Source organism: Sceloporus occidentalis, unplaced genomic scaffold (genome assembly GCF_023333645.1).
Source record: "Sceloporus occidentalis isolate IW3139 unplaced genomic scaffold, rSceOcc1.0.p SCAF_75, whole genome shotgun sequence".
Taxonomy (NCBI): domain Eukaryota; kingdom Metazoa; phylum Chordata; class Lepidosauria; order Squamata; family Phrynosomatidae; genus Sceloporus; species Sceloporus occidentalis.
The window spans coordinates 344,735-355,754 of record NW_028317055.1 but is presented as its reverse complement, the minus strand read 5'-3'; the positions used below and the strand labels follow the sequence as shown (position 1 = coordinate 355,754).

Below are 11,020 nucleotides of genomic sequence, written 5' to 3'. Positions count from 1 at the left end.
CCCTGATATGGGGCAATTGGCATCTGCTTCATAAGGGTTTTTTGCCTTCCTCTGGATCAACACAGTAGGGACACAATATGTATATAGGTTGAACTTGATGGACTTTAGTCTTTTTTCAACCTTATGAACTATGTTACTATGTTACTATGTTACTAAGTATAGTCGGCCTCACTAACAGAGTTAGCAGCAGAAAGGAGAGTAGTGCTGCTGAAATGGTCAAACTTTACCTCTGTGAAGTTCCTTATGCGCCTAATGTTGACCCTCTTAACTACTGGGATGCTATCATGTCCGCCAACCACTGTTCAGAGTGTTCTATGAGGTACCATGCGTGAGCGCTGTAGACTCTTTAACTCTTAGGAAGTTAGAGTTGATCGTATGGACCTTTATCCGTTGGAAGGGGGCTCGTCTGACATCAACCAATGAAGAGCAGCTGCTGATGGTAGAGGAGGCCCCTGCCGGCGACCAATAGAGTTGCTCAGAAGGACCTTTAAAATCCTGGCGCCAAAGCTGTTGCGTTCCGTTACAGCGTTAACCCCATATTAACCACTTCTAAAAATATTCACCTGAACCAGGAACGGGCGAATATTGGTGAAATACAAAGATTTTTTTCCCCACGAAGATGAACATGAAGACGAAGAGTTAGCCAGAGTCTAACAAACATTATAGGGCTGGATTCTTATGGCCATATCCTCAGCTGGTATCGATATCTCTCCCTTTAGTGTCCATTTTTTACAGGGCACAATTCTTCATGATGAAGTCGGCTAGGTGGTCCTCAGCTAAAACCTTTGTCAAACATTACTGGAGACCTTCCAATCTGGACAGGATCATCTTTATGAAAACACTCACAGGTGGGTGCTATTCTCCCACTAGCTGTTTCCAAGGAACACAACCGGGATTTTCAGAATCTGCAAGCCTCATTTGCTCTAGGAAAAAGCTTTGCTACCTACCAACAGTGTCCACCATTCACTCTAAGGTATTTTATACATTTGCCTTATTAGTTAGTGACTTAGACATTTTGTATTGTCTGTCTCATTCACTGACATCTGTTTTCTCTTCTCCCCCTTTAGTTTTGAGGCAGAATCCTTTGTTGCCTTCCATGTCACTTTGTTGCTCACAGCTCCTGGTCCTTCCAGCTCCCCTCTGATCCCCCAGCCCTTGTCTGCCATCTCTGTTCTGACCTGCTCCCTCCAGTGTCCTTCTGTACTGACTCACCTCCTCTTTTACACCAGCAAAGCTAAATCCGAGTGCATGGAAAACCCGACAACAGTCTGGTCTCCCCACTGGTGCATCACCAGAGGAGTCTGGTATAATAGGTCACTGACTGCACAAGATTTTTGGCCAAATGATTTTAATAATAGGCACATATTGTGTGTGTGTGTATATACAGGGCCGGTCTTCATGTTAAATAAAGTTAAAAAAACAAACAAAAAACGATTCTTTAATTTAAGTCCCGGGCAGGGGCGCCGAGCGGTTGCTCGTGAAGTTTTCAGCAACCGCTCGGCGCCCCTCACTCTCCGTGACTCCGTCGCGGTGTCGGCATTTCATGTTGAGCACCGGAATATGATATCATATTCCGGCGCTCAACATGAAATGCCGGCACCGTGGCAGAGCGGGAAGATGAATGCCTCCCGCTCCCACCGCAGGACTCCAGCAACAAGGTAAGTGAGGATAATGAGAAGTAGGGAGAGGGAGTAGATAGTTAGAAGGGGCGGGGGGGTAGTTAGAAGGGGCAGGGGGAGGGTAGTTAGAAGGGGCAGAGGGGGGGAGGTAGTGAGAAGGGGGTGCCAGAGGAGTAGTCCGCACAGGGCCCCAGAACACTTAAGGCCGGCTCTGTGTATATATATATATATATATATATATATATATATATTTCACTCTGTAGATCATATTTTAAGGGATATGCTTTGAGCATTCTTTTAGATAAACTGTAATAATAAAGTTGACGGATTGGTCTGGAAAAAATGACTCTATAACCAGATGTTTTTCCACTTGTTGAGATTGCTGGTATAATCAGCAATTTAAAATGTTCCATTGGTACCTCAGAAGCATAGATGAGAGCCTTAAAATTCCATGTTTAATAATTCACAGTTGTGAACTACATTATGAATGTGAACAGAATTAAACCTTTACACAATAACTTATATTGGGGGAAGAGTGATCAAGGACAGGAAACTCAAAGCAGTAAAGCTCCGTAGGTGACAGTTCCACATGAATATCTGTCTATAATTTCTGTGCCTATGGACCAATCACCTGAGAGTAAAAAAAAACTGAAATACTAGGAGTAGGCAGATATTGACAGACTTTAGCTTAGAGCATATTGCCTTGTATCACAGGCATACATTACACATTGCAAAGTGTTAACTAGATACTCAAATGTTTAAAAACTCTAGAGGAAAATTCCTGTATCCTTATAAAGCAGTGTACTTTTCAATAGCAATAACAAGTTGTCTAAAGTTAAAAGAATCTTGGCTGAGATCAAATGCGCTACACTTTCATATACTTTTGTCACACATTAACTCTACATTTAAGGAATGGAAAGGCTTCCAAACACATAATGTAAGCAATCATTGTTAATATCAATCACACCAGTAAATATAGCAAGAGAGAATAAAGGTTCTGTTAGTTCCCTCCTTAAGAATTGCTGTTATTTGTATAATACATAGCATTATTTAACATAAACCTTTGATTGTAACCAAGCAAGCAGACATTGAGTAATTTTATAAATCTTAGCATCGTAAACTTCAGAAAATTTTGCATGCCTTACTCATTATCTGTTTATATATGCTAAATTGTAGCTAGAGTTTTCTAATTTTAGAGGCATCTAGGTCATAGAAAGACTAAAAACTGCTCCGAACCTGGGACACTGCAGTCATATAAATTAAAAGCAACATATGCTGCAATCCTGCTTTAAATGAAATCCCTGGTGTATAAAAAAAAACATACAATGCATTGCTCTCTTTTACTAAGCAGGGCTCAAAAATATATCAAACAATATGAAATAATATAAAATATAAAAACACAAACATAATAATCTCTACCACCCTGTTTTAACCTAAAAAATAAAAACCCAATAAAACAATACAACCTTGACTACAAATGGTTTTTTAAAAATGGGAATGTTTCAATTTTCAATAAAAAGTGACTTAAGTTCAGTTTCGTGCACATCAAAATGAACAAATTCCCAGTGAATGTGATAATTGAAAGTTGTTTAAATACTGCATTGTCAAATGTTGGTTGCTCCCACAATATTAACAAACAAAAAAAAGAAAAATAGAACACAACCCATAGTACAGACCATTTCGGGATGCACAATCCACATGATGTAAAAGAAAACATGATTCATCAGACCATGCGACCTTCATCCATTGCTCCTTGATCGAGTTCTTATGCTCACGTACCCATTATATGCTCTTAGCACTGGACAAAGGTCAGCATGGGCTGACCCATACGCAACAAACTATAATGTACTGTGTGTTCTGATCCTTTCTTTCAGAATCAGCATTAACCTTTTCAGCGATTTGAGCTACAGTAGCTCGGCTGTTGGATTCGACCACAAGGGCTAGCCTTCGCCTCCACGTACATCAATGAGCCTTGGCCCCCCATGACCGGTTCACTGCTTTTCCTTCCTTGGACCACTTTTCATAGGTACTGAGCACTGCAGAGTGGGAACACCCCACAAGAGCTGCAGTTTGGAGATGGAGATGCTCTGACACAGTCATCTAGCCATCACAATTTGGCCCGTGTTAAAGTTGCTCAGATGCTTATGCTTGCCATTTTTTCCTGCCTCTAACACATCAATTTTGAGGACGAACGGTTCACTTGCTGCCTAGATTATAAGTGTTATTCACTTCACCTGTCAGCAGTCATAATGTTACGGCTGATCGGTATATATATATATTATATGCATTTTATATACATAGAGTTGTGATCAAGTTTGCATACCCTTCTAGAATTGGTTACCATTTTTAAAACATGAATGAACAGGCAAAAGGCTTTGGATATCTTTTTGTATCCTTTTCCATCTTTATATAGTATCTTCATACCTTTCAGAACTTCATACAGTTCTTTTCTGCTCCACATGGCTCAATATCTAGTCTGCTCAGTGCATCCAGGTGAGAGCTAACAAACTTATTGACTAGTTCACCCCTCACATTTTTGTAAATATTTTATTATATCTTTTCATGTGACAACACTGAAGAAATGACACTCTGCTACAATGTAAAGTAGTGAGTATACAGCCTGTATAATAGTGTAAATTTCATGTCCCCTCAAAATAATTCAACACACAGCCATTAATGTCTAAACCTTGGCAACAAAAGTGAGTACATCCCTAAGTGGAAATGTCGAAATTGGGTCCAATTAGCCATTTCCCCTCCCTGGTGTCATGTGACTCATTAGCGTTACAAGGTCTCAGGTGTGAATAGGGAGCAGGTGTGTTAAATTTGGTGTTATCGCTCTTACACTCTCTCATACTGATCACTGGAAGTTCAACATGAACCCTCATGGCAAAGAACTCTCTGAGGATCTGAAAAAAAGAATTATTGCTCTACATAAAGATGGCCTAGGCTATAAGAAGTTTGCCATGACCCTGACACTGAGCTGCAGCACGGAGGGCAAGACCTTACAGCAGTTTCACAGGACAAGTTCCACTCAGAACAGGCCTCGCCATGGTCGACCAAAGAAGTTTAGTGCATGTGCTCAGCATCAAATAGATGTTTGCAAGCATTGCTGCAGAGGTTGAAGGGGTGGGGGGTCAGCCTGTCATTGCTCAGACCATATGCACCACACTGCATCAAATTGGTCTGCATGGCTGTTGTCCCAGAAGGAAGCCTCTTCTAAATATTATGCACAAGAAAGCCCGCAAACTGTTTGCTGAAGACAAGCAGACTAAGGACATGGATTACTGGAACCATGTTGTGTGGTCCGATAAGACTAAGATAAACTTATTTGGTTCAGATTGTCATGCGTGTGTAGCGGCAACCAGGTGAGGAGTACAAAGAAGTGTGTGTTGCCTACAGTCAATCATGGTGGTGGGAGTGTCATGGTCTGGGCCTGCATGAGTGCTTCCGGAACTGGGGAGCTACAGTTCATTGAAGGAACCATGAATGCCAACATGTACTGTGACATACTGAAGCAGAGCATGATCCCCTCCCTCCGGATACTGGGCCGCAGGGCAGTATACCAATATGATATTGCCCCCAACAGGCCCGGACACCATTCTTTAAGGGCATCTCCTCCAAAGATTTCAACTGAGTTCATACTAATATAAACTAGAATAGTGAAATTACAATGAACTACTATCATCAAATTTGGAACAGAATCAACCACCAGTTTGTGATATACCAAAACCTATATAACTTTAGGGTGTCTGCACTGACATTGAATATTGGTCTTCACTACAAATACACAATGACTAATAATTAGTGTATTCCTATGCATCACTTTTACTTGATTTAGTGTTTTTGTTTGCATATAATATATATGTTAAACAATTTTTATGAGGGGTAAACCTTGATATGCATTTATTTAATTAAATATACAGTACATGCAGTAAGAAGGAAATCCCACATAAATATTTCAATACTAGCACATAACCTGAAAATGTTTTAGAAAATACTTTTAACAAAATACTGAGCTATAAATAGCGTTGGTTCATTAAAAATAATCACTGTAAGCACATCATGCTAGCCAAACATCAAGCATTCCTTTTTCTTTTTGTGAACTTTTAATTAAGTTGTTTTTACTAGGTAGTTAATTCCTGCTGTGTGAGCCCCATGGTATTGAGGAGACATTTGGGAGAAAACAAATTTGGCTAACATAAAAAAGTCTCAAAAGTAAATAAAATGGTACTAGTAAATCAACGAAAGGATTTTTCAAGAGAAAACATTGACATGAGAACTTTGTTTACACCTCTCAAAGTATTTCAAAAGTAAATAGTAGGAGGGAATAACTGGGGGGAGTAGTGTTCCAAAAAGCCTAGAAATTATGTAAAATATAAAAGGCTTATGTAGATGGTAGTGCCCAATTCCATTATTTTATTACAAATAAATATTTAATTATTTCAAAACCATATATATATATATATATATTTGCCCTATGGTTAGTTTTACTGAAGAAAATGCTTTATCCGTCAATGAAGAGGCTAGCAACTGAGGCAATGCTAGGATGGCTAAGAGGGTTAAAGCCTGAAGATTTGTGTAGGGAATAAATATTGCGTTAGATTATTGTATAGCATGTATTAGAAACTCTATTTCATGTAAACAAATAAAAAATTACATGATCCAGTTGAGCACCATGCTTACAAGGGTGTCTGTGACCCATGGGTGGTATCCAGATGCAAGCCTGGTCAGACCAAGAATAAAGCAACAGGTGTAAAGGTAAACTAGGAACATGCAAGGGGCAAAACTAGATAATTAGTCCAGGCCCAAGAAACAACAGGCCACTGGCTGTGTGCCACCCACTCCATCTACACCATTAGAACAATCATAATGACAACTGCTACAGATCCTCATGGTCAAGTGAGGGTTAGTATGGCCAGGTGTCAGATCCCTTCCTTTCAATAGCAACATCTTGGTGCACCAGACATTCAGGATGCTCCATGTGGAAAGCTTGGATGTTGGCTGGCACATGCATAGTGGATTATGGCTCTCTTTAGATATTTTAACCCTTCAAAAGTATTATAAATTTAAGATGACTTGTACAGATGTGAATTTCCAAGATTTTAACTTGGTACTTCACTTCATAACTGGCTTTAACAGAATACATGGCAATCGATGGATCAGGAAAAGTTGTGACTTCATTCATGAAGAGGCCTTTGACAGGGATGAAATCGGTCATGTTGGTTAAGCAGTCATCTCCAACCATGATGGTTGCTCACTTGCATGTGTTAGTTCAGTGACGACATCAGTCTAGACTTTGTACCAATGTTAGGAAGGAGCTGAAATTGTCATTGGGTTTGGTACAGAGGGATTTGATCATACCCACTGGAGCCAGCTGTAGGCAAGTCATGATGGATTATCAGTATGTCATATTGGACATGAGGAGGTCCTGGCACATCTGGGTTGTCTAGGGTGTAATTATTTGGTTCATCTGAAGAACTGTATTCTAGAGCTTTAGGGTCAGTGTATATAGTTACAAGATTAAGGGAATCCTCCAAAAGGGTGCCTCCAGGAAACTCTCGTTCACCCAAAACATAGTTAGGCTCTGCAGTATTTAATCTTCAGTAGAATACAACAGTGTATGGGTTCTCTCTCCTAATGGTACAGAGGCAGAACATTCAAAACTTGTTTTTTTTTTTTGTGTGTGTTTTACCTGTATCATGTGATCAGTTGTACTAGATGCATAAAGTAGGCTAATACAGGTTAGATATATAGCCTGAACTATGAAATGCAGTATAGGTTTGGTTATTTGTAATGTTTTACAAGATTACTTGCTTCAATTTGAAGAAAACCAAATTGCCAAAAAATACTGGTCAACAAAATTGCTTCCAGCTCTTACACATACAGTATATACATATAAATAATACCTTGTATTCCTATGTTTAAAACTATGTTTATAGTTTTAAAAAGTTATTTTCTATGTTTTCTCTTTTAGATCCTATTTTCAGTCACCCTTATAGCTTCAATTTCCCCTCTGTCTTTTAATTCTAGTGTTTTTTTTCTCAGCCTTTTGACTTTCCATCTTTATATTGTTTCCCATTTAGCCTCTAATTGCCTTGCCTATTATGGTTTCTAAGTGGTGGTATTATGAGGTTTAGTGGATATTATTACGCCCTAATTGTGGTTACGTTGTAAGATTACTGCTTAGTGAAAAAAAGGTAAACTTGGCAATAACAACTACAGTAAATCAAAATTGGGTTTAGATATGTTGCACAGATTGGGCAAACTGGTAATGGTGAGGACATGGTGCCACAACTTCACACTAATTCTTTTCTTTTCTTAATAATGGGTTCTCAAAATTATGATAACAGATGCACTGCAGTAAGTACGTTTGATAACGAGTGCCCAGTCTGAATAATAGTTTAACAGGCCTGAGTAATAGATTATATAATACATGGGTTTCAGGTCCTTACTGGGGATGAATAAAGTTTTTAAACAAAACAATTTATGGCCAGTGACCAAATGATGGCTGGATACCTACTACAGTACCCACAAGGTATTTGCCAGTTGTGCCAGATGATCAGTCTGAGCCTGATGGATTTTGTATGTTCAATATTTTTTTGCTTTGTGACTGCCAATCTATCTAAGCCCTGTAACAGTTAAACGTTTATTGCTCTGCATGGCATCTAAAAAGACTAACTACCGTCATTCAATAAGTGGAATTATCCTCATGCCTGTTATATTTCTTAATATAAGAATCTTTTACACCCCTTTTCCAAAGATTTGATGATTGAAAACAAATAGGAACAATGCTTCCTTTATAGATTTAAAAGGAATATTGCTCAAAAATGTGGATTGCTGATGAGTACCATATGTGCATGGATCAGGAGAAAAGCATAAAATTACAAACATCAGACCAGCAGTGCAGGAGATGGAAATGTAATTGTTTCACAGAAATTCAACAGTATAAAATATAACTGTAAACTTTTATCTTTTTTGCTACATGTCTCAATTTTATTATAGGCAGGGTTAGGCTACTTTAAAATCTCCAGCTGCTATAGAAGACAACCACCATGCTGTGCAGCCAGACTTAGGCTTGGTAAGCATATTGAGAATTATAGTCTTAACAGCTGGAATGCTGGACGTTGGAAACGTTCTCCAATAGTGTATTGAACAATACTGCTTTCAAGCAGCTTCTAAGAATTCAAAGTGAGCTTCATTTGAACAGATGATCTTCACAAATATTTTACCTGTTCCAAAAGTAAACAAAGGGGGGGGGTGATGGTTAACCCTGTGGGTTCAAGACATTTGAGGCAGGGCTTAACTTCTAAGGTGTTTAGGAGCCAGCTTTATTTTGTTAGGAGGCACTGCAATGAGGGATGTAACTATAGTGTAACATAGCACACAATGTTAAGTGACAGCGAAAAATTTTTAGGAGCCATGGGATTTTTGTCCATGATGGGTTAACAAACCGGTAGTGTTACAATATTTATAGCATCCTCTTATGGCAGTGAAATAGGGTTAACCATTTTGGACTAGGAACCAAACGCATGTTGGTGTACATTTTTTTCAAAGGAGCAATATTACTAAACATGGACAAAGGAAAAATAATACTAGGATGAGTAATGTGGTTTGCAATGGTTATCCAAAATATTTACTTAAGTACAAAAGGAAATATGCAAACCAGTGGTCAATAACTTAACTAATGTCTGCTGTTTGAACAAAGCAAATGACAGGCAACATTAGCTGGCCCTAGCTATTGTAGCTCTGATTTTCTAAGACTCCTTTTAGATACACAGCCAAAAAATTACATATTCCCCTAGGAGTCAGCTTGGAAAGTCAGTCTCAGATTGCACCAGTAGCCTTCTCTTTTTTTCCCCCACCCATTCCAGCTCTCGGTCTATTTAACACAGCACCATTTATATTTCCTGGCTTTTGCTTCAGGGGCTTTGTGAGTTCAGGACCTGCACATACTCACTAGTTTTCCCAGAATGAATGGTATTGTATTACTGAGTCTTACAGTTATATTATTGGTTACATTTGTGAGCACAGCAAGGTATCCTTACCAGCAAGTCTTACAGCACAGCCGGATCAGAGGCAGACAACATGGGTAAGATATCTATAGATAGATATATATATATTATATTATATTATATATTTTAATTTTGTAAATATATAATACATAACAATTGCTCAAAATAAACATTTGCATACTAAGCTTGAGTAAGTTATAAAAGCAGTTTCTGATTATGACATCAATGTGTCTTTAAATAAAAGTTATTTTAATAATTGCGCGTTATTTATACAGGCTTGCATCGATATTTTTTTTAATGAAATACCTTTTCTTATTTTCTCAAATATAATTTAACTGCCCATATCTACATTGTCCTACATAGTTTGGCTCATTCAAAACACACTTAAATGTTTTAGTAAGCCAAAACCAAAAAAATATATAAAATGTATCTTTTTTGTGTGCATATTAGCACCGTCCCCATACTTCTTCTTCTTTTTTTTTTTTTTTTAAGTACTCATTTTGTGATTTTACTTTTAGCCCCAATGTATGTGCAGTGCAGAAAGTTTCTGGAACCAACAAACAATACTATGCAAACTGCAAGCAGTGGTACCAGAGGAAGATATGTGGGAAATCAACGTAAGTGACCTCAAACGATTGTTATAAACTGAACTGGATGATGTCCAAGTTTGTCATTACACACATTAACTAGGCAATGAACAATATACAGATGTATGCATGTATGTGAAAGGAAGCCTATGGTGAGATAATATCTAAGTATGAGTTTGTTTATTATACAGGTATATTGAGTTGCAAAAATTAATGTTATAAAGATACATTAGTAACATATTTCATTCAAGGTTCCATGTTTTTTCAGAAGTATGGTTGAAACAAGGTTGTATGTTGTCAAAAGTATTTTCTACTTATGTGTTCTGCTGTGTACCTTGACCTGTTTCTGTGCACCAACATTGTCTACAACAGAGTGAGTCAAACTGTGTTAAATGGGGAACGAAGAATAAAGAAATACATTCTCCAGCAGATGAACAATAGTGGTTTCCAACCCAGTCCTCAAGCCACACCAATCGGTCCAGATTTCCAAAAAATCTCCAAATGAGAGAGATGAATGGATAATAAATCGAATTCCCCCTTTTCTTTTGGGACTGGAAAACTTGAGCAGGCGTGTTTGTAGCTGAGGCTCTGTCTTCTGCTTCAGCTATAACCACTGAAAAGCACTTAAAACATTAGCCACATGTTTGGTTTAAGTACTCTTGCAGCTGCTTCACGTTAAACAATACGGTAAAATGCCAAGACTACCCCCCCAACAAAAAACAACAAACAGTTGGGTGCAGAACTAGGACTGCAGCTTTGGCACAGCTTGTACCCCAGTTATGAATTTATTGTATCTAGCCCT

General features: G+C 38.3%; 1 protein-coding gene across 1 annotated transcript in view; it reads left to right on the top strand.

The window, feature by feature from the left end:
• Positions 1–9,589: 9,589 nt before the first annotated feature.
• The window catches only part of LOC149285885 (transforming growth factor-beta-induced protein ig-h3-like), a 31,845-nt gene continuing 30,414 nt past the window's right edge, over positions 9,590–11,020 (top strand). The window contains exons 1-2 of the mRNA XM_089494752.1: positions 9,590–9,708; positions 10,150–10,248. Of these exons, the coding sequence (XP_089350878.1) occupies positions 9,590–9,708; positions 10,150–10,248 (218 nt within the window). The remainder of the gene's footprint in view (positions 9,709–10,149; positions 10,249–11,020) is intronic.